The sequence below is a fragment of the Martes martes genome, assembly GCF_963455335.1.
Source record: "Martes martes genome assembly, chromosome: 13".
In the NCBI taxonomy this organism is placed as follows: domain Eukaryota; kingdom Metazoa; phylum Chordata; class Mammalia; order Carnivora; family Mustelidae; genus Martes; species Martes martes.
Genome location: NC_137901.1, coordinates 64,419,396 through 64,443,289, shown reverse-complemented (window position 1 = coordinate 64,443,289; position 23,894 = coordinate 64,419,396). Strand labels below are relative to the sequence as shown.

Sequence of the window (23,894 nt, the reverse complement as noted above, 5' to 3'; positions counted from 1 at the left end):
CCGAACGAGCTACCCAGGCACCTCCCAAAATGTTTAAAAAATTTGTGGACAGGCTCTCCCTCTGTTTGTGCGTGTGTGTGTGTGTGCGCGCGCGCATGTGTGTGGGGGGATGGCAGCCTTGGGGACAGCCCTGCTGAGAGGAGAAGTCCGGGGCTGCTGTGACCACCCACTGGCGGTGGCACCCCCTGCTGGGAGTGTGATTTCAGCCTCTGTCGCAATCAGGGCACCGTCCTCTTGGAGCAATAATGGAAGGTGCCGCTGGCCAGGGAGGGCTGGAAGCCGAGCTGGCAGAGGATATGGAACACGGGCCCAAAGGCAACCTGGAGTTCCTCATGCAGTCGCTGGGAGGACTTGGAGGCTGGGGTGACCTGGTCTCCATAAAGAAATCTGTGGGCTGGAATCCAATACTGCCTGAAGGTCTGCCTGTGTACGCATCCCCTGAAATTGAGACACTGGCCGAGGAGGAGACATTGCTGAGGCAAGAAGGACACTTAGAGAAGATCCAGAGCAGGGCAGGTGGGATGATGGGGAATTTCTGAGACGCTGTCACCTGGAGGGGGGGATGAAGAATAATGGCAAGTGGGAACTAAACCGACCATTTCTTCAAAAATCCTGCTGTTGGGGCACCTGAGTGGCTCAGTCGTTAAGCATCTGCCTTTGACTCAGGTCATGATCCCAGGATCCTGGAATGGAGCCCCACATTGGGATCTCTGCTCCACAGGAACCCTGCTTCTCCCTCTCCCACTCCCGCCCTGCTTATATTCCTTCTCTCACTGCCTCTGTAATAAAATCTTTAAAACGACAACAACAACAACATTTATTTGAGGGGTGGAGGGGCAGAGAGCATCTCAAGCAGACTCTGAGCTGAGTGTGGAGCCCAACGCAGGGCTTGATCCCATGACTCCAAGATTACAGCCTGAGCCTCAATCAGGAGCCAGATGCTTAACTGACTGAGCTACCCAGGCAGCCCAAATTTTAACTTCTTAAAAAAAAAAAAATAGTGGACGAGGGGCACCTGGGTGGCTCAGTGGGTTAAAGCCTCTGCCTTCGGCTCAGGTCATGATCTCAGGGTCCTGGGATGGAGCCCCAAATCAGGCTCTCTGCTCAGTGGAGAGCCTGCCCCCCCACCTGCCTCTCTGCCTACTTGTGATCTCTGTCTGTCAAATAAATAAAATATTTAAAAAATCGTGGACGAAATATTTGAACAGATTCTTCACAAAAGACACAGAATGGCCGTGTTCCGCACATGAGAAGATACTCATGGTGAGCATTTTGATGACTCATTGTCAGGGAAATGTCCGCATTAAACCACCATGAGACACCATCGTATAGCCTGCAGCATAGCTAAATTGCAAAGATGGACAATACGAGGTGCTGATGAAGAGCTACGGCATCTGCAATTCTTGTGCATTTCAAGTGGGCTTTTAAAACAGTGCAGTCAGGCACCTGGGTGGCTCAGTGGTTTAAAGCTTCTGCCTTCGGCTCAGGTCATGATCCCAGGGTCCTGGGATCGAGCCCCGCATCAGGCTCTCTGCTCAGCGGGGAGCCTGCTTCCTCCTCTCTCTCTCTGCCTGCCTCTCTGCCTACTTGTGATCTCTGCCTATCAAATAAATAAATAAAATCTTTAAAAAAATAAAAAATAAATAAAACAGTGCAGTCATGGGCGCCTGAGTGGCTCAGTCGGTTGAGCATCTGCTTTGGCTCGGGTCATGGTCCCAGAGTCCCGCATTGGGCTCTCTGCTCAGTGGGGAGTCTGCTTCTCCCTGTGACGCTCCCTCTCCTTCTCAAATAAATAAATAAAATCTTATAAAAAATGAAACAGTATAATCATTTGGGACAAGTTTTTTATATAGTTTTGTTTTTCTTCTATAGCTAAACATACATTCACTATTTTAAAAGCTTTTATTTTGTTTATTCATTCATTCTTCCATCCATCCATCCATCCATCCATCCATTTATTCATTTTTTTTGGTGGGTAGCAAAGCAAGGTTTATTGAGTGATAGTAAAGCTTATTAACCAATAGAGTACAAAGCTCCCAAAGAGGGAGGGGACCAGAGAAGGATGCCCTAAAAGCTTTTATTTTATTTTAAAGATTTTACTTATTTGACAGAGAGAAGCACCACACAAGCAGGCAGAATAAGAGGTAGAGGGAGAGGGAGAAGCAGGCTCCCCGCTGAGCAGGGAGCCCAACATGGGGCTCGATCCCAGGATCCTGGGATCATGACCTGAGCTGAAGGCAGATGCTTAACTGAGCGAGTCACCCAGGCACCCCAAAGCTTTTATTATTTATTTATTTAATATACATATTTTAAATTTATTATTAACATATAATGTATTATTTGTCCCAGGGGTACAGCTCTGTGAATCATCAGGCTTACACACTTCACAGCACTTACCATAGCACATACCCTCCCCAATGTCCATAACCCAGTCACCCTGTCCCTACCCCCCATCCCCCAGCAACCCTCTGTTTTGTGAGGTAAGTGTCTCTTATGGTTTGTCTGCCTCCCAATCCCATCTTGTTTCATTTTTTCCCTCCCTACCCACAACCCTCCACCCTGCCTCTCAAATTCCTCATATCAGGGAGATCATATGAAAATTGTCTTTCTCTGACTGACTTACTCCGCTCAGCATAATACCCTCTAGTTCCATCCACATCGTTACAAATGGCAAGGTTTCATTTCTTTTGATGGCTGCATAGTATTCCATTATATATATATATACCACATCTTCTTTATCCATTCATCTATTGATGGACATCTAGGTTCTTTCCATAGTTTGGCTATTGTGGGCATTCCAAAGCTTTTATTTTTCAAGTAATCTCTACTCCCAATGTGGGGCTTGAACTCATGACCCAGCGATCAAGAGTCACACACTCTACCACCTGAGCCAGCCACGTTCCCCTAAACATATATTTGCTATTAAACTCAGCAATTTATTTACCCAAAAGAAATGAAAACATTTGTCTATACAACAACTTATGCAGGAATGTTTATCGCAGTTTTATTTGTGATGGCCAAGATTCAGAAACAGCCCAAAATGTCCATCAACAGGGAAATGGGAAACAAATTATGATACATCCATACAGTGAAATACTGCTCAGCAACGCAAAGAATAATATAATACATGTGACAACATGCGTGAAGCTCAGAAACTATTGGGAGCAAAGCCAGACACAAATGCATACATATAGTATGGAATGACATCAAACTCTAAAAAAAAAAGTAAAAGTGACCTATCATGGCAGATGGCAGGTCACTGGTTGCCTGGGTCTGCATGTGGGGGGCCTACGGGTGACAAAGGGGAAGATTTTGGGGTGATGCGAACGCTCCACTTTGATTGTGGTTTTATAAAGTATGCCTTTTTTTTTTTTTTTTTTTTTTAAGAGGTGGAGGTTGGGGAGGGGCCGAGGCAGAGAGAATCCCAAGCAGGCTCCAAGCCCAGTGTGGAGTCTGACATGGGGCTCGATCTCACAAATCTGAGATCATGACCTGAGCTGAAATCAAGAGTCGGATGCTTACCTGGCTGAGCCACCCAGGTGCCCCAAGATTTTATTTTTAAGTAATCTCTACACCTAACACGGGTCTCAAACTTAGAACCCTGAGATCAAGAGTCATGTGTTCTACCAATGGAGACAGCCAGGCACCCCCAGAAAATTTTTTTCTGACAGCCCTCCCCAAACTAGGTCAAGCTCTCTAGTCCGTACACACTTTATAATCTGCATTTTCTGTCACTGCATTTCCCTGAGTTTGTGATCCTTTTTGTTGGTTTCCTCTAGACAGGGAGCTTACCAGCAGGTCATGATGCCACCTTTCTTGGTTCACCATGGATTGCTAAGCACTCAGCACCATGTCTGCAAGCAGTAGGTGTTTAATAAGCACTCATGTTATGGGTGCTTATGCCTGCGTGGCTCAGTGGGTTAAGCCTCTGCCTTCTGCTCATGTCATGATCCCAGGGTCCTGGGATGGAGCCCCGCATCAGGCTCTCTGCTCAGCAAGGAGTCTGCTTCCCCCTCTCTCTCTGCTTGCCTCTCTGCCTACTTGTCAAATAAATAAATAAATAATCTTTTAAAAATAAAAAATTAAAAAAAAAAAGCACTCATTAGACAAATGAACACAGGAACTAGGGAATGCAGGGGGCCAGGACCTCTGGCAGGAAGCAAAGGAGACAGCAACAGCTGAATCTGGGCCCCCACCGTACCTAACAGAGCTACAGCTCTGTGGACAGGATGACTTCTCGGCCCATCCACTTGGGGCCCTGGCTCTGCCGGGGGAAGTTGAGTCTGTGCAGTTCCTCGGAGATCTCCAGGAAGGTCTTGCCTTTGGTCTCAGGGAGAAAGAAGCCAGTATAGATGGCCCCACAGACACAGAAGGCGAGGAAAGGCATATAGAGAAAGTGGGACAAGCCCTCCTGTAGGTATGGAGAGACCCGGAGACCTGCTGTGGCCCAGTTCAGCCGCCAGACAGAAGGCCTCATGACAGGTGGTGTTGAGAGATTCGTCCCTCTTGGTTCAGATGAGTCCCAACCCCACCAACCTCCTGGTGGAGGACGGAGACCTCCTGCAGGGGCTCTGCTGCTGACAGAGGTAAGACCTAAGACGGGACCCCAGTGTTTGGGGGAGACGGGGGAGGCCTACCTTGATAAAGGGAAACCCCAGCCCGACCAGGAAGAGCAAGGTCCACACGAGCGCGCCGCCAACCATATAGGCAGCAGGCCTGGCCTTCTGGTCAAACAGCTCCGTGGCCAGGATCCCTGTCACTCCGGCTAGAAGGAGGAGCAGGGACAGGGGGCTGCCAGCCAGAGCTCCCAGCCCAGCCTTCCCCCCACCTTGTCCCTGACATGGGAGTGGGGACCCCTCGTCCTCTTCTCTGGCCATTCCCTCCCAGAAGCCTCAGCGCAGGTAGGCTGGGGGAAGGGGCATGCGGGTGACACAGCATTCACAACCACCTGTCATGAACATAGACAATTGAGTTCCTTCTGCAATGCTGAAGCCCAGGGTTCCTTGGGCTCACTCACCGGGGCCAATGCCAAAGCTGAGGATGAAGGCAAAGATGCAGGACATGGCCAGGTAGGGCATCCAGGGGAAGGAGCTCTGTAGTAAAGGGGCAGAGGGGTTGCAGTGAGCTGGAGATCAGGCTGTCCCAAGTTGCCACGTTCATGCCCTCTCCGTCCCCACCCCACACCAGCTACCTGCAGGCATAGGGCCACGGTGAAAATACTTCCCCAGCAGGTCATCAGGCAGTACCCTCCTATCAGCAGCATGCGGCGGCCCGACCTCTCGATCAGCACACACTGCAAAGGAAGGGAGCCCTGGTCCCTGACCCCTGCACTGGAAGCATGCTTCCCTTGGTTTAAGGGAGAGCAGTGGGAAACTGGTCGGGGAGGAGAGGCTGTTAGGAGCTGTTGATTGCTTCAGGAGATTAAGACATTAATTTTTTAAGATTTTTGAGAGAGAGTGTGAGTGAGCAAGCAAGAGAGCATGAGCAGTGCGGAGGGGCAGAGGGAGAGGGAGAAGCAGGTTTCCTGCTGAGCAGGAAGCCCAATACCAGGCTCAACTCCAGGACCCTGAAATTACCATCAGATCGGAAGACAGAAGCTCAAGTGGCTGAGGCATCCAGGCACCCCTATTGATTTTTTAATTATTAATTTGGCCCCTCCCCTTCATTCAGTTTCCTCATCTCAAAATGGTGTGTTAAGTGCACGGTCAACAGTTGGTGCTCAATAAATGCTAGCTAAGTCGCTCCATTTGAACATAGTGACCTGGAGTGGAAAAGAGCTCAAGGTAGAGGACTTCAGTCACTCCCTCCACCACCCCCAAAGGCTGGTAGAGGGTCAGCCCAAAGCCCATGACAAACTCACACTGAGGCAGGCGGCAAGCAGCTCGCAGGTCCCAGTCCCCAAGACTGCGTACTGGACCTTCCCCTCGGGGATCCCCGCCGCCCGGAACACTGAGGAGGCGTATGCGTACACCTGGAGACGGAGAGCAGAGGGCTGGGCTGCCAGCGGCCTGCAGTCTGCAGCCTCCTGTCCCAGGGTGGGGGGGATGAGGCACGGTCCTCACCGAGTCGTTCCCGCAGAGCTCCACGGCACTGCCCAGCACCACGAGGCTCGTCACCTGCCTCCGCAGGCCGCGATCCTGGAACAGCTCCCACGGGCGCCGGGCGCGCTGGCCCTGGCAGGCGACCCGCTCCTCCTCCAGCTCCGCCAGCTCCCCCACCACGTCTGCAGTGCCCCGCAGCCGCTGCAGGGCTGGGGCAGGGGTAGAGGGTGCTGAGCGCCCCCAGTCCCTCTTTGGTCCCCCACAGAGAGCTCCCACCCCCAACTCCGTTCATCCTCTCCCCGGGCCCCCCTGATCAGATGGGGATGATCTTCCCCTCTCCCTGTCATTTCAGGGCATCATGGACCAAAAAAGGCTTTAGGAGCTCGAGGTTCTGCAGAGACATCAGACTGGACACAACTGCGGCAGATTGCCATTACCCAATGTCCCCAGTTCTCCACCCTTCCCTGTATCCAGGCCCTCTGCTAGGTGATTTTTGCAGCGGCCCCAGCCAAAGAGGCAAGTAGGTATTCTGCCCCTTGACACTGAGCTGTGTCATATGACTCGCTCTGGCCAATAGAATGAGGTTGTAGGTAGTATTGTAGGTTGTGGGTATGCAAATTCCAGCCCAAGCCTTAAGAGACCTTGCTCATTTCTCCTGCTCTTCTACCACCATCATAAGAAGGTGTGGCGGCGCTAGCCCACCGGTCCGAGGAAGAGCAGAGATGGCCCAGCTGGCACCTTCCTAAATTACCCAATGCCCAGCAGACTGCATGAGCGACCAAGACCCGCAGAGCCACCAGCCAGGTGCAGACATCAGCCACCCCCAGGGAACTCAGAAGCTTCAACTAAGGGATTGCTTCTTTGGCTTGCCTCTGAGGTATGATTATTAGGCAGCAACAGAAAACTGATGAATTAATTAACAGGTACCAGGAGCAGGTGCTATCATACTGGGACCTGTAATCTATGGTACAATTCCAGTATCAGGCAGAGATGGAGAGGAGGCTGGAAAAATGGACACCTGGGTGGGTAGGAAGGGCACTATTGCAGAAGAAAGAAAACAGATCTCATGAACTCCTGGGCTCTAGGGAAGAGATCCTTATGTGGTGAAAGCATAAACTGGTTGATTTTCGCTGATTATTCTAAGCTTACTGTAAGAAAAACACAAGGGACACCTGGGAGGCTCAGCCAGTTAAGTGTCTGCCTTTGGCTCAGATCATAATCTAGACTGGGATAGAGCCCCGCATCAGGTTCTCTGCTCATCAGGAAGCCAGCTTCTCTCTCTCCCTCTGCTTGCCAAACCCCCTGCTGGTGCTCTCTCTGTGTCTATCAAATAAATCAATAAAACCTTAAAAAAAAAAAAAAAGAAAAGAAAAACATGACCTCAAAAAGACCTTCAGAGGGAACAAGATTTAATTAAATTTAACTTATTCTGGAACTCACTAGGTTGATTTAATTAAAAAACAAAACAAACAAACAAAATAAACCTGTTTCTCATCTCCAGCCCCCCAATTAGCAAAAAGACTTCCATGTGAAATTACAGCCTGAAAGCAATTATCAAATCCAGGGGTGCCTGGGTGGCTCAGTTGTTAAACGTCTGCCTTCGGCTCAGGTCATGATCCTAGGGTCCTCGGATTGAGCCCCACATCAAGCTCCCTGCTTGGTGGGAAGCCTGCTTCTCCCTCTCCCACATACCCTGCTTGTGTTCCCTCTCACTGTGTCTCTCTCTGTCAAATGAATAAATAAAATCTTTGAAAAGAAAAAAAAGGGACTTCTGCATGGTTCAGTGGGTTAAGCCTCTGCCTTCAGCTCAGGTCATGGTCTCAGGGTCCTGGGATTGAGCCCCGGCATCAGGCTCTCTGCTCAGCAGGAAGCCTGCTCCCCACCCCACCCCACCCCCCGCCTGCCTCTCTGCCTACTTGTGACTTCTCTCTCTCTGTTAAATAAATAAATAAAATCTTTTAAAAAGAAAAAGAAAAAGAAAAAAAAAATCAAGTGCAGAGCCCTGCCAGTGAGCCATGAACTCAGGGTAATGATCAAATTAAGGGTGTGGCTTAATGCCAGTGCCTCATAGACACTCCTGGCTGGAAAAGGGGCATTTGGGGGACTTAAGGGTGTTGATCCCCAGCAGCCTACCATGCCCCAAATTCCAGTCATTCAGTCTCAAGAGGGAAGCATGTCCCAAAAAGACTTTTGGGTGTGGCTTTTGGGCACATCAATCAAATACATAGAAAAATCACATCATTTTTGAAAGAATTATATTGACAAAAGCTCCACTACACCGGATGAAAAGGGAACGAGACAATTGGAAATGTAAAGACTTCTGTACCTCAACTTTCTAGGAGTATATTTGCAATGCCCTCTTCAGAAGGTGTCAAGGATGGACATCTCAGAGGGCAGAAGCTAGAACCAGGGCACACCACTGCCTCAAAGCCCCTCCCAGGGGACAGAGCCAGGACTTCATCATGGAACATTCCCTACCTGCAAAGCAGGGAGATCTGGCAGCATTTTCCCAGGGGCACCTTAGCGTTAAGGACCGGTGACTGCTTGACTCCTCCTCTTTGAAATGAGGGTTAGAGGCACCTGGGTGGCTCGGTGGGTTAAGCCACTGCCTTCGGCTCGGGTCATGATCTCAGGGTCCTGGGATCAAGCCCTGCATCGGGCTCTTGGCTCAGCATGGAGCCTGCTTCTCTCTCTCTCTGCCTGCCTCTCTGCCTACTTGTGATCTTTCTCTGTCAAATAAATAAATAAAATCTTTAAAAAAAAAAAAAAAAGAAATGAGGGCTAGTTCTGGTTACACTGTCCTACTTTCACCATTGTGTGTTGAGTTCAGAGGGGCAGAAGACTTGTGTTGTTAGTTCCTAGGTCTCTGGATCAAGAGAAGCCACACAGAGACTTGATGTGATCTTAAGATCCTGGACTGCAAGACGGATGCCATGACTGGGTGAGACTGAGGGGTCCCGGCTGACACTGAGCATGTTTCGCACAGGGGAGGGATATCAGTAATAGCTGTGATCACAATGGTGAGCTGAGAAGGTGCATGAGTGGGCCCTGGTCCTCAGCTTTCTCTAAATGGACGGCCCTTGCCATGTGAGAGGATAGGCCATTGATCTCCCCGTCCCTTGACTTTGGATTCAGTGACATGGCTGATGGGCTGTTCACGGGCGTGGGGAGCACAGATGTGCAAAATACTCGTGCAACTAGATCTGCTTTCTTGGTCCTGTGCCATCACTGTAATAAGAACGTTCCCGGGGGGCCTGGTGGCTCAAGTCATGATCCGGGGTCCTGGGATCGAGCCGGCGTCGGGCTCCCTGCTCAGCAGGAGGCCTGCTTCTCCCTCTCCCACTCCCCCTGCTTGTGTTACCTCTCTAGCTGTCTCTCTCTGTCAATTAATTAAATAAATAAATCTTAAAAAAAAAAGAGAGAGAGAGAGAGAGAGAACATTCCCGGGCAGGCCCACTGGTACCAAGAGAGAGGAGAGAGGCGTGTGCGGCAGAACTGAACGGGCTCCAGCCCGGACCAGCCTGGACTGGCTCATCGGCCGATTCCCAGACACCAAGACTGCCTGCTGAGATCAGCAGTCATGCAGCCTGCCTAGCAAGTAAATGAGTAGAAAACGCCCTAATGGATTATGTTAAGCCAGAGACTTTTGGTATTGTTTTTGGGCATCATTATCATGGCCGTAGCTAATGAATCAGTCCATCAGCACCCAGGTGACACGGTGTTTCATCCTGCAAATGCGGTAGAGGGAAGGGCTCTCCATTGGCACCGTCCTGCTGTTCCTAGATGTCATGGGTGGAGTCTGCTCTGTCCTGCAGCCTTGGCACTTAGGACAGCCCCTTGGTAAAGAGGTTTTTTTTTTTTTTTTTTTTTTTTAAGAGATTTTATTTATTTATTTGAGAGAGCGAGCGAGCATGGCAGAGAGGGGCAGAGGGAGAGGGAGAAGCAGACTCCCCACTGAGTGCAGAGTCGGAGGCTGGCTCGATCCCAGGACCCTGAGATCATGACCCGAGCCGAAGGCAGATACTTAACTGACTGAGCCCCTCAGGCGCCCTGATAAAGAGTTTTGAAGATGGGCACCTGGGGGTCTCAGTCAGTTAAGCGTCTGCCTTCAGCTCAGGTCATGATCTCAGGGTCCTGGGATCGAGCCCCGCATGGGACTAGCTGATCACAGGGGAGCCTGCTTCTCCCTCTCCCTCTGCCCCTCCTCCCCACTTGTGCCCTATCTCTCTTTGTCTCAAATAAATAAATAATATCTTAAAAAAAAAAAAAAAGACGTTTGAAGAGATGGGTGCATGGCAAAAAAGTGAAGGACAGCTTTTTCCTGATAAAGGAAACCCAAGAAATGGGGATTCACATGCTCTGGACAGATGTGTCCCTGGGTCAAGGGTGGTCTGGGGACCTGAGGTTGGGGACTCACCTGCCAGGCAGGCCTCGGTGTCTCCACGGTCAATGAGGAGGTAGCGTGGGCTCTCAGGGAGCAGAGGGAGGGAGGCAAGCTGGAGCAGCCCAGGCACCAGGCAGCTGGCCAGCAGCAGGGGCCAGGCCCCTGGGTCACCCAGGAGCTCCCTGGGGAGGCAGAGGAGAGGAGGGACCAGGTGCTTCCTTGCCAGGGCCCTGCACACTTGCCCCGTAATCCCCCCCAATCCCCCCCCCACCTCCCCATCCCCAGTCCCCTGCCTGTCTGCCCTCTCAAGGGCAGAGGACCTGTATTGCTCTTTGCTTCTTTCTAACCAGCTCTGGGTCTGGACACCAAGATCCCTCCCATCCTAGGTAGGATCCCAGGATAAGGCAGGGCCATGGTAGGCCATGGCCCTACCTTATCCATAGTGACTCCTCTTCCCAGTCTTTCCAAACCACACTAACGGGTGGTTTGACTAATACCCGTTTTGTGTATCGGCCAAATGGGTGTGGACAGGATTTCAGTACAAAGAGGATTTCTTAATTCAAAGAAGCAATGCCTTAATACACTTAGTGGATAGAAGAGAAATTTAGGTGAGGGCTTTTTCTGGCATCCCTCAAACCACTCAGGACACAGGGAGACGAGGTGCTTACCTGAGTCCGACCACCTGACCTATCACGATCCCCAGGGCAGCGAAGATGGCTGGGGTCATGGCCACGGCTCCTCGGAGTTCCTTGGGAGCACTTTCCCCCAGGTACATGGGCTGGACATTCATGCTCAAGCCTAGATGTGTGCATAGCCACGGAGTTTCAGAGTACTTTCTTTCCCAGGAATAGATAACTAATACAGACAGAGACCCCTGGCTGTGTAAACAGTAGTAAGTCAAGAGGGGATTTGCTGATGGGTGTCTCTAAAAACCCAGGTAGGGCGCCAGGGTGGCTTAGTGGGTTAAGTGTCTGCCTTTGGCTCAGATCATGATCCTGGGGTCCTGGGATCAAGTTTGGCATCGGGCTCCCTGCTCATCGGGAAGCCTGCTTCCCCCTCTCCCACTGCCCCTGCTTGTGTTCCCTCTCTCACTGTCTCTCTCTGTCAAATAAATAAAGTCTTTGGGGGGGGGGAAGCCCAGGTAAATATGCTTCCACTCATGACAAGCCCCAGAAACTGAGGAGCCCCTAACAGGCTACTCTGCCTCCACAGGGACGATCTGAGAACTCATCCTGATATCTTTGTACCTTAGCTTGCCAAGAAGCTCCTGGATTATAGTGTGGCTCAAACACGGGGCTTCTGTTAGCACAGGCTTGGGGATGTTCGTATTCACAGCTCTGTACAACTTTTCCAACTTTCTATGTCCACTTTAAGGGTCCAGTTATATGAGCCTTTTGAGATAAACCATCTTGCAAAATAATCATTTTGCAAAAGGAGAGGTGGGCGTGAAGGAAAAGTGTGAAGAAAGAGAATGCATGAATGGATGAAATTAATCAAGAGAACACAAACAAATAAATGGACTACATGACTGAGTAGGAATACGGAGGCAGGATGGACTGCCCTCCCCCCACCGAATACCTGCACTGACTCCCATGAGCAGCCTGCCCAGCACGATCATCTCAAAGGAGCCTGCTCGACGGCTGAAGCCAAACAAGGTGGCCGCGGCCACCACAAAGACGTTATTCACCAGGAGGGACTTCTTCCTGAGGGGAAGTGGAATGCAGGCAAGAGAGGCTCAGGTTCAGTCTGGGGGAGGGAGGACTCTTCCCCAGGGACCCTTCTTTGCAGCTTCAGCTGGCTCCAATCAGATGTGTGTGTGCGCATGTATGACCTGCGTCAAGAAGTCTAAGCTAGGGGGTGCCTGGGTGGCTCAGTGGGTTGAAGCCTCTGCCTTTGGCTCAGGTTGTGATCTCAGGGTCCTGGGATCGAGCCCCGCAATGGGCTCTCTACTCAGCAGGGAGCCTGCTTCCTCCTCTCTCTCTGCCTGCTTCTCTGCCTACTTGTGATCTCTGTCTGTCAAATAAATAAATTTTAAAAATCTTAAAAAAAAAAAAAAAAAAGAGGGGCACCTGGGTGGCTCAGTGGGTTGAGCCTCTGCCTTTGGCTCAGGTCATGATCTCAGGGTCCTGGGATGGAGCCCCACATTGGGCTCTCTGCTCAGCGGGAAGCCTGCTTCCTCCTCTCTCTCTGCCTGCCTCTCTGCCTACTTGTGATCTCTCTCTGTCAAATAAATAAATAAATCTTAAAAAAAAAAAAGTGGCGATCTCTCAATAAAGGTGCTTTACTTTAAAAAAAAAAAAAAAGTCTAAGCTAGGGGCGCTTGGGTGGCTCAGTCATTAAGCCTCTGCCTTCAGCTCAGGTCATGATCCCAGAGTCCTGGGATCGAGCCCCACATTGGGCTCCCTGCTCGGCAGGAAGCCTGCTTCCCCCTCTCCCACTCCCCCTGCTTGTGTTCTCTCTCTCTCTCTCCCCCGCTGTGTCTGTCAAATAAATAAATAAAATCTTGAAAAAAAAAAAGAGTCTAAGCTACACAGACGGAAATGCCCGCTAGCCAGTGTGCCTAGGACCACATGTGGTTTGCCTTGAAGGGCATACTCCCACACCCCTCTCCCAACATACTCCAAGTGACTGTCCTTTCAGCCTATACCACGGCTTGAAATGACAGTATTTTCAGATGAAGCATCGCTTTCCTCCCACTCTTCTGTAAGATGAGGGGCCTGACACCTGATTTCTCCAACTCAATCAAACCATAGAGAAGAAGAGCTGGGACTTTCAGAGTAAGGGAAGAGACGCCTGGAAAGCCAAGTACCATCCTCTCACATTTTCTCCCATGTATTATAGTCACTTCTCAGAACTTTCAGGATGGCAGGGTGGCCCATGGCTAGTTCGGTGGGACAGTCTGCAGCCCGGGGAGTGGTCACTAGAAATGTCAATGGCTTAACCGTGCCGAAGCATCGACTCTGGGATTCCTGATACTGAGCACGGAAGTGCTGTCACGCAGGGTACTCAGGAGAGCCCGCTTCTGCCGGGGAAGCTGGATCCTAGAGGAGGCCAGTGTTCTGCCCAAAGCCAGTGGCACATTGGCGACGGAATAAGAACTAATCTAGATCGCCTGGGTCTAGAGAATGGAGAATGGCACAGATTATAGCAAACTTGGTCCGCGGGTGACTCCTGCTGAAAACCAGATACGGTTTCCTTGGTGCTGTAAATTAATAAAGTACTTTGGGGGTGGGGTATTTATTTGGTAAATGCATTTTGCTTCATTTCCATACACAGACAACACCGAAAACGTTTGGCTTTCCCCTAGCAGGGGCAGAATTACACCTTTACTGACCTGCCTGAGAATAGAGTAGCTCCCCACCTCGGGCCACAATCCCTTCCATAGGGCGTCTTGCTGGCCCACTTCTCTAATGATTTTACACTGAAAGGACGGGGACAACGGGCACCAGAAGAGTCCCCTGTCTTGTAAGGCACAAGCATGGCAAAGACCAGAAACTTCAAGCCACCGCATCAGGGAAGTTCCTGAGGCTCGCTGGACTAACGCCCATCAGCCTATTTCCTCCAAAGGGCATGAGAAATCACTGCCCTCCCTCTAAGAAGGGATGAGCAACTCTCAGAGAGCTCATTCCCATTTTGGAGAGAGAACATGGACCACCCTGGGTGTCATGCTCTCACACACAAACCAGGTGATTTGAAAACCTGGCAGCTTCGAGGGGAGCTCGAACACAGACAGTACGCGGACAGTGTTCGCCAGTGGGTCCACGCAAAGTGCAAAGGGCTCTGCCACTCGCCCCTTTAGACCTAGGAGAGCCTGTGGTGCTCCAAGTGACTGTGGCGGGTGTCTAAAAGGAGAGTCACAAGGCAAGACCTAGAGTTTTGGAGCAAAACCACTCTCCTTCTGTGAATTATCATCCTCAATTAGAAATAACCTTGGACTTGTCAGTAGTGCCTACACCAGACTCTGGGACCCCTTGTGGCCGTGTATCCATCACACACTGTGTCCCATAGGATACTCCTTCGCTAAGGTAGGGAGTGCCTAGTAGCACTTAGTCACTATTTCAGTGATGCCCCATGTGGGCCCCAAAGATTTGCATGAGCAAGTTACTCATGTCGGCATGCCTACTTGACCACTCTGCCTACTTGACCATTCTGCCGCCCTTCTCCCAAGGCACCCCGGGGGTCAGAGCTAATTCCTTCTCTTTTGCAGGAAGAGCCTAAATTTACCAGCAGACATGGAACTAGACACCAGGAATCCTCCCTCCTTCAGAGCACAAGGCTCCTCCCTCTACCAAATCAGCTTGGAAACGTGACTCTGTGATGAAACTTCTGGCAGGGTAGGAGGCTGGGGCGGCTGAGCAGGCCTGGGCCTGGGCCCGGAGGGGCACATCCTTCTCCCACATTCCTCAGCCTACAGACTGGGGCATCCCCTCATCAAGGGTACACACAGAAAGCACTTACCTTCCCAGCAGGACAGCCAGGGGCCCGGCAAGCAAGGCTCCAAAGAGGCCCCCCAGGGGGTACAGAGACACAATGAGGGACCACACAAACAGAACCAGGTGGTCAGGCAGTGGCTGGCCAGTCCGCAGCCACCATGTCTCGTTGATGAATTCCTGAATGGGCTGTGGACAGAGAAGCCAGTCAGCCTCCCAGGAACAGGCCCGACAGGCTAGGCCTTCTGCCCGACAGGGCTCTGCCTCCCCAGAGCAGGCACCCAGGCTTCCTCCAGCCATATTGCTCCCCGGCTTTGGGGGCAGGGATGGAGTCTCCAGAGCTCCTACTCTGTGAGTGCACCAGGCAGGTCTCCTTCACATATGTCTCCGGGAGCCTAGTGCAGACCGGTCTCTGTTTGCCCCACAGAGTCCATGATCACCCCCCTGGGGCCCTGGCTTTCAGCCCAAGAACCCAACCTCAGGGCTTGCATCAGTGGGCCCCTAGCTGACCGGCTTTCTGTGGGACTTGGCCAATGGTGAGTACCAGTAGGATGGGAGGGGGGGTGCCTGTGTCCAGGTCACCTCAGGCTGGGGGGTCCCCTCAGGCCAGCTGTGACACTCAATCAAACGTCACCGCTCCTCTCAAAGGGTCCTATGCCACACGTCTCTTTCCTTCTGGTTTCGGTTACTGCTCCTTCCACGTGTCCCTTTGGGGGCAGGCGTGGTAATGACTCTGGTGTCACTGAGCTTTCCCTGGTCTTGTGTGCTCTCTGCCACACTCAATCTGTAAATTGTCCCTTGTGGCATCTAAACCTACTGACTTATCTGGACTGTGCCGCCTGCTTCCCGGGGACCCTGACTTTGACGGCCCTTAGAGGTATTCTGTTAGATACACGTCACTCTGTTCGCTGTTTACACTCGGAATTAGGCCCAGAGAGGTGAAAGGACTTGCTCATAGCTTTAGCCACAGGCCAGGGCTGCAGAAGGTGGTCAGGACACCCCAGTCCCCTACCCCCAGAGCTGCAGTTCTAGCTAAGTGAACAGAGGCCACAGGGTGAGGAATGACTGCGCTTGGGCAAGTCCCGGACACATTTCAGGGTCTGACTGGTCTCAGGCCTCCCAGCAGGATGTGAGGGAGGACATGGGGAGGGCAGCGGGTAGAGGGGTTGGACCAGCTCCCCTCGGCTCAGGCCGGCTCAGGGTAATGGGTGTCAGCCTCGTGCCTGCTCTGGGGGAAGGACCATCTAGAGGAGCTGGGAACCAAGCCCAGCCTCTCCTGCCCTCGGCTGGAAATCCATGTGGTGGATTAGGAGTCTCTAAGGCCAAGAAAGTCCCCTGGGCCAGGTCAACACCATGTGCTGGGGGCACAAGGACGACTCAGACACTGAGAGCAAACCAGCGGGAGGATGAGACGGGCCCCACACAATCGGCATACAACCTGAGTGGGGACAGCCCGCTCGAAGGGCTGGGGAGGGAGGGGCAACTTCCACCTGGGGTTGGGGGGGGGGGCTGTCGAAGGAAGGATGGTGATGGTGTTTGGGTGGTCCTTGAGGGGCTTCTGCAGGGGCAGCGGAGAGGGCTTCCCAAGCAAAAGAGGCTTAGAGAGAGGGCTGTGTGCATTTGGGGACCTGCATTTAAATTGCTTTGCTAGTTGGGTTCAGGGAATGATGGCAGGGGACGGGTAGACAGGTTCTGGTCTAAGGAGGCTTTGAATTTCAGGTGGATGAGTCTGTTCTTATTCCTATAGGCATTGGGGAGCCACAGAATGTTTCTGGGCAGGGGAGTGGCTTGGTCAAACTTTCGAGGCCAGTGAGGAGGCAAAGCCAGGGATCCAGGAAGGAGAGACAGGGCCTGAACTGGAGTCATGGCAGAGACACAAGGAGAAATGACTAGCCAGAGGTAGTTAGGAAGGGCTCGGTATTTAGGGGCAAGGGGCAGAGTCAAGGCTGGTCCCCTGCTAGGCAGACAGTAGAGTTATCTGCTGACATCAGGGACTCGGGAGGACATCCAGGTTCAAGGGAGGATGTAGAGCTGGGTTTGAACCTGCATCTGTAGGACCTGTGGGCCATCTCAGTGAAGGTGGATGCGGTGGGGGGGAAAGCACCACAAAGTGGATGCTGGCTTGAACCCCACAGCAGGCAACTGTTAGCCTTCCCCCGCACCTACCGGGATGGGGATAGCAGGCACAGGAAATACATACCAAAGTCGGGGCATTGATGATGGAGAGGTTGTAGCCAAATTGAAAAGTCCCACCAATGCCAGCCGCACAGGTGGTCAGGAGCAGGACCCTGCCCTGAATCTGAGGAGAGAGGGGAGGACACAGAGTGACCTTTAATAGCTTCCGCCTCCCTCCCAGGGCTGCAACCTGCCAATCACAGCACTGCAATCTAATTGAACTACGCAGTGATGTTTCCACTTTGTAGATAAGCCAACTGAGGCAAAGAGAGGAGGGGTTACCTAGGTCACATGGCTGGCGGGTAGCAGAGGAACCCCAGTCTCTGCTCTCAAGTCCCAGACCCCACTGCCCCCTCACCCTCCACCCTCTCCCCCATCAGCATCTTCCCAAAATAGACAACAGGTCTGTGGCCCTCTGTGCCAGGCTGTCCCTGGGCAGGCCTGCCTGCTGTTGTTCTGGGGCACAATGCTCTGGGCTGGGGCCCCAGGAGAGTGAGGCTCTGCCCCTAGCAGGACTAGAGCTTCCCAGCCCCAGTGGCTGGCCCCAGCAAAACATTCTCCAACAGAGAGGCTGCGCCTCCTTCTCTCACTTGCCAGCCTGTTTCATAGTACGGCTAACAGAAGGACCGCATGGATCTGTATGTGTGGGGACTTGTGGGGCATAATGAAGTAGCAGAGAGTAGCCACAACTGGTGGCCATGCTTGGGTCCCGCTGCCAACTCTGCCCCTCCTCCCTCGTCCTCTCTGAGTCACTTCTTTACTGGACCTGGAAATGATCATGCCTACCTCCAGGGTGGGGGATAGGCAGACAAGGTACACGTGTGCCACACACACTTGGTACAACAGAGGACAGTTTTCATCCCCATGCAACACCCTTGAAGATGGAGAGAGAACTCTCCAGAGCACCCAGCCATGAGAGCTCAATGCTAAGGTCCTGTCCCCTTAGGTCAGTATATTTTTTAGGGATGCTCAATTGTTTGTTTGTTTTTTTAAAGACTTTATTTATTTTTGTATATGTACGAGAGAGAGAGCAAAAGCAGGGGAAGCAGCAGGCAGAGGGAGAAGCAGTCTCCCTGCTGAGCAGGGGCTTGTTCCCAGAACCCTGGAATCATGACCTGAGCTGAACCGATGGAGCCACCCAGGCGCCCCCCTCTTGCTGCTTCCTGCAGATCTTCTAAGTGGACCGTTCACCTCCATGCAGCCCACATGGAGCTTCAACGTGACTCCAGTGAGACGGAGTCCTGGGCCCTCACCTGGCTCCCTCTTCTGGCTTCCAGAAGGAAGTTATTTAGGCCTTAGGGAACTGAGGGCAGGTCCTCTGATGGATCTGTCTCTAGACCTGTGGCAAGATCTTTGACAAGATCCTGCACCCCAGAGCCCCTTCCTCAGCCTCCCCGTTGCCAGCACAGTAGCTCAGCAAATGGAGAAAGCACATCAGTTTTTTGCCCAGCTGGGTCTGCTCCCTCTCCCTTCTCCCTCTCCCTCTGCCTGCTGCTCCTCCTTTTTGTGCTCTCTCTCCCTCTGTCAAGTACATAAATAAAATCTTAAAAAAAAAAAAAAAGGAAGCAGCAAGAGTTGGCTGGCTCAGTTGGAATAAGATGTGACTCTTGATCTCAGGGTCGGGGTATGAGTCCCATGTTGAGTGCAGACATTAGTAAAAAATAATAATAATAAAAAAAAGAGAGAGAGACACACACACACACATACACAAAGCCCATGGGGCAGAAGATGTTGGCGGGTCTCCAAGATAGCAGTTAATCTTTTTTAAAGGTTAATTAAGAGAGAAAGAGAGAACGAGCCAGAGGGGCAGAGGGAGAGAGAATCTCAAGCAGATTCCATGCTGCACATAAGCCCCACACAGGGCTTGATCTCAGGACCCTGAGATCAGAACTGAGCCGAAACCAAGAGTCAGAAGCTTAGCTGCACCATCTAGGCGCCCCAGAAGATTGATTCACTGAGATCATGCATGGAGATTGCCTAGTCCTGTGTCTGATCATGAGAAGCATGACATTAGCTATGCCAGTGATTACCAATTCAGTGAACAGATATTTCTTGCCTCCCTAGTGTGGACAAGAAATCAGCTGTTCCAGGTGCTACTGATATAGCCATAGAACAGGCGACAGAATCCGTGACCTCACAGAGCCTTCCTTACAGCGGAGGAAGACCAGCAACGACAAAATGAACAAGGAAAACACAAAGTATGTCAGCTGGTGTAATGGAGAGATAGAGCGGGGAAGGGCGTGAGGGAGTGTTTGGAGAGTGTGGTCTGAGAATAGGCCCTGTGAAGGTAACATCTGCACAAGGACTTGAAGGACACAGGGGAATGTGCCATGCAGGCATCTGAAGGAAATCAGTGCAGGCTGGCAGAGGAGTGGGAGGACCGGGGGTCTGGGAAAGAGGGAAGGGGAACCCAAAGATGGGTGGTGGGTGGCGTGGATGTTCTCTTCTGGCTGCCCCCACTTCTCTGTGAAGCAGAACATCAGGACAGGGCTCAGAGGGAGCGTGGAGGAGGAAATGAAGGTTGGGGATGTGGCGAGGGTGGGAAACAGTCGCGGGGTGGGGGGGCGGGGTGAGGCGACCAGGACTGCGGTGCCCAAGGGCTGCTGTCTCTGCGGGCATGTCTGACCCACCAGAGGACTCCAGAACAACGTGGGCAGCACGAGGGCTGCTCGCGTGGGATGCTGCCCAGCCACAGTTCCTGCAGACAGGTGACCGACCCCATGCACCGCTGCACTGGCCTCCTGGCCATTCCTGCACGCGACCTCCAGCTTATGTTCCTCGGAGCCCAGCACCTAACTCCACTGGACAAACAAGCACCAGCTACTTTTACACACGGACTCCTCCGCTAAGCCTTCTAGAGGGGCTGCGCCAGTGCATTCACGCCGGTCTGCAATCCCTCATCCGAATTTCGGAATTCAGAACTTTACCGATCGCAGGAAGGCATCGAGCACGTACACACTTCTCTAGCATTCGCTACGACACCGGGTTTGCGATTCAGAACTGCCGCTGCCGTAGCCGCGCGACCCGACGCTCAGGCGCGCGGAACCGAAGGAGACCCGGTCTTTGCGGCAGGACCCCAGAAACGTTGGGGAAGCGCATGCGCAGTGGGCGTGGTAGACGCGCTTGCCACCTTAGAGGCCCGAAGCGGATGCGCACGCGCAGTGGGTGTCGAGGGCAGCCCAGTGAGTGAAAGACCCGAGCAAAGCGTGCCTCTGGGCAGAGTGCGCGCCCTAGACACCTGCGCAGGCGCAGAGGGCGGTTAAGGGGTATGAGGCGCTTGAGGCGGTAACCTGGGAACGAGATCCAAAAGGGCAGGCGGTGTTCTTCTTCCATCCCGCCCTTTCCGTAGCTTTGAGGCTGAAAAGCCACACACTCCTTGGTCGGCCGAGCCTGGGGCCCATCTCTGCAAACCGGAAGGGAACTGTGGTCCGAGGTCACCATGGCCAACCCCTTGCAGTCGCCCCGGGAAGTCCCAGCGAGCTCCAGATTCAGCCGAAACCCTGTCCTGGCCTCTAGTACCTTTTCCTGCTGCCGCCTCCGGTGTGATGCCAGTCGCTGCCTCGTTCCCCCTCGGACCTCCGCCGCTGCCCCTCCTGGCCCCTCTCGCCTGCTTCCTTTTACCCTCAACAAGCCCCCCTGCCAACCACCAGGGCACGGGAGACCTACCCCTGCTCCCACCAACATCCCCACCCTCCCCCAATCCAGGTGTCCCCTCCGTTGACCCAGTGGAGGGACAGAATCGGACTGAAGGGCAGACCCACCAGTCTCTGGAGCGCTCTCATTCGTCAGTCCTGGCAGAGCCAGTGATTTGGGTGCACAGCGGAGAACCGGTTTGGGGTTGATGGCATGAGAGGCTGGCCCTTGGAGGTGAGGAACCACAGGGTTCCCTGGACCTGGTTAATCTTTTATTTCTCAGGGCTTCTCAGACCCTGCGTGGAATCCAGGACGTGGATAAAGGCCAAACCGAACCAGACTTGGCAAAGACACTCTTTGTGGTCATAGAAGCGTATACCCGAAAATGACCTTAGGAAGCCCTCTGAGCAAAGACTGTGATGAGACATACACCAGAACGGAGACTGCAGTTTCTTGCTCATGCCTGGTTTTTATTTGATTTTTGCTGCCCTGAATTAATAATAATAATAATAATAATACATTTTAAATTTTTTTAGAGAGAGAAAGAGAGGGCTGGAGCTCGTGAGAGTGAGGAGGGGCAGAGGGAGAGAATTCCAAGCAGGCTTCCAGCTCAGCACCCACCCAACTGGGGATGCCATTGCAAGACCCTGAGATCATGACTTGAGCCAAAATCAAGAGTGGGTTGTTTAACTGACTGAGCCACCCAACAGTCCCTGCTGCTCTGCTCTAAAAAAAATTTCTAAAAACATTGGAACGTATGGGTGGCTCAGTCTGTTGGGCTTCTGCCTTAGGCTCAGGGGATGATCCCAGAGTCCTGGGATCAAGCCCCAGTCCCCGCTCCCTGCTCAGCAGGGAGTCTGCTTCTCCCACTTCCTGCTGCTCCCTGTGCTTGTGCTCTCTTTCTGACAAATAAATAAATAAAAATCTTTTTAAAAGGTTTTTCTAAAAACACCATGCATTATTAAGGAAAAATAAATAAAGTAGTAGCAGTTGCTAATTGCATGTGTTTTCTGCACCTGTTGCAATGATCATATGGGTTCTACTGTACTGTTTATGAGCTCAGTTACATCAATAGAGTTTCTAAGGATAATTAATCCTTTAATTCTTAGGATAAACACAACTTGCTCATAGTGTTGTCATTGTTGCTATTAACACATTGTTGGTTTCAGTTGCTAATATTTAAATAGCTTTCTTTCTTTTTTTGTTGTTATTGTTCAAAAAAAATTTTTTTTCCCCTGCAAATAGCTGTGCTGGTCAGCTAGGGCTTAAACATATTTTGAGGTGGGTCACTCAATGGGCCTGCTTGTATTCACCCAGGGGGTAGGTGGTCACTGTGTGACACCCTACTCAGGTGTCCATTGCGCAAGTTGGTTGCCTAAAAGCAGCTTCTACAATAACCTCAGGATAAGTGAGGATAAAACATACAGGTTTCTTATGAGGATTTAATATCATTAAAACTAAAAATCAAGTGGCACCTGACTGGCTCAGTGTTAGAGCATGCAACTCTTAATCTCGGGGTCATGAATTTAAGCCCCATGATGGGCTTGGAGCCTACTTAAAAAACAGTAATAATAAAGTTATAAAATTGGGGCGCCTGGGTAGCTCAGTGGGTTAAAGCCTCTGCCTTCGGCTCAGGTCATGACCTCAGGGTCCTGGGATCGAGCCCCACATCGGGCTCCCTGCTCAGCGGGAGCCTGCTTCCCCCCTCTCTCTCTGCCTGCCTCTCTGCCTACTTGTGACCTCTGTCAAGTAAATAAAAATTTTTTTAAAAAATTATAAAATTAAAAATCTATGTTAAAAGATAACCATAAAAATGTGAGACTAAAAGCTACCACATTAGCGAAGGTGTCCACAAGCATAGGACCAAAAAAGTATTAGTATTCGGAATAAAACAAGACAATGGGCAAAGTCTATGAACCAGGAATGTATAGAATATAAACGGAAGTGGCCAAAAAAACATGAAAAGATTCTCGCCTGTATCAGCAATGAGGAAATGCAAACTGGATCGACAACAGAATATTATGTCCCACTCAACAGACTGGCAGCTTCATTCTGACAATACCAAGGCAGTAAGGATCGGCTGGAACACTCACTGTTGATGAAAATGTAGATGGGTGCAATGACGCTGGAGAGCCATCTGGGCATATCTAGAAAATGGGAGTTGCAAACACCTGGCAAGCCAGCAAATTCCAACAGTTCCTCTCCTGGGTCTGCCTGAAAATAAGAACCCTTAATCCCATGCTCAAGAACTTCTGTTCACAAATGCAGCATACTGTTAACTGACAGATGTCAGTCATCTGTGGTTTGTCCTGAGAATGATTTGTGGTTGACCCGAGAATGCCGGTCATCCGTGGAAAGTGATGAATAGAAGAACAGCATTAACATAAAGTTAGGTGACTCCTAACAAGGCATGAATAAAGTTGCAGAAAATTGCACAGACTATGAAGCCTTCATAAAAATTTTATTTTTATTTTTAAAGATTTTATTGTTTTGTCAGAGTGAGCACAAGCAGTGGGAGTGGCAGGCAGAGGAAGAAGCAGGCTTCCCACTGAGCAAAGAAGCCCTATGAGGGATTCCATCCCAGGACCCTGGGATCACAACCCAGAGTCAAAGGCAGAGGCTTAACCAACTGAACCACCCACGCATCCTGAGGATTTTATTTATTTATTATTTTTTAAAAAGATTATATTTATTCATTTGACAAAGAGAGAGAGCACAAGTAGGCAGAGCAGCAGGCAGAGGGAGAAGGAGAAGCACGCTCCCCGCTGAACGGGAGCCTGATTCCGGGCTCGATCCCAGAACCCTGGGTTCATGACCTGACCAGAAGGCAGCCGCTCAGTGACTGAGCAGTCCAGGGAACCCTTAATTATTATCCTTAACCCAGGAAGCTTGAGGTTTCTCCTCAGCAAACATTAACTAGGAGTTTAACCTTGAGTATGAAGGTCAAGGTGTGAGCAGTGGGTGGCCCCAGGGCTGTATGCTAATCCTCTCAGCAACTGCCTTGTGGGAGGTTTCAGTCTCCTTTGCAAACAAGTCCCTGATGGTGGAGACATGATTGGGGTTCAGAGCCAGCGGTGAAGAAAGAATTCTTGAGGCATCTTGGGTGCAAAAAGGTGGTTTTATTAAATCACGGGGACAGGACCCGTGGTCAGAAAGAGCTGCACTGGGCTTGTGACCAGTGGCTGATTATAGACTTTCAAGTTGGGAGGGGGTTAGTGAGATTTTAAGTCT

At 51.4% G+C, this 23,894-nt stretch overlaps 1 protein-coding gene across 1 annotated transcript; it reads right to left on the bottom strand.

Annotated features, from left to right (window-relative positions):
* Positions 1–174: 174 nt before the first annotated feature.
* Positions 175–20,812, bottom strand: SLC2A11 (solute carrier family 2 member 11; the record flags this gene model as incomplete). The annotated part of the gene is made up of 13 exons (XM_080821662.1): positions 175–550; positions 4,202–4,411; positions 4,638–4,765; positions 5,018–5,093; positions 5,192–5,293; positions 5,861–5,971; positions 6,063–6,250; positions 10,459–10,607; positions 11,094–11,223; positions 12,004–12,128; positions 14,884–15,044; positions 17,056–17,154; positions 20,792–20,812. The coding sequence occupies 12 exons, from the start codon at positions 20,810–20,812 to the stop codon at positions 4,211–4,213; spliced, it is 1,491 nt and encodes a 496-aa protein (XP_080677788.1). The 3' UTR covers positions 175–550; positions 4,202–4,210.
* Between the last annotated feature and the right edge of the window lie 3,082 nt (positions 20,813–23,894).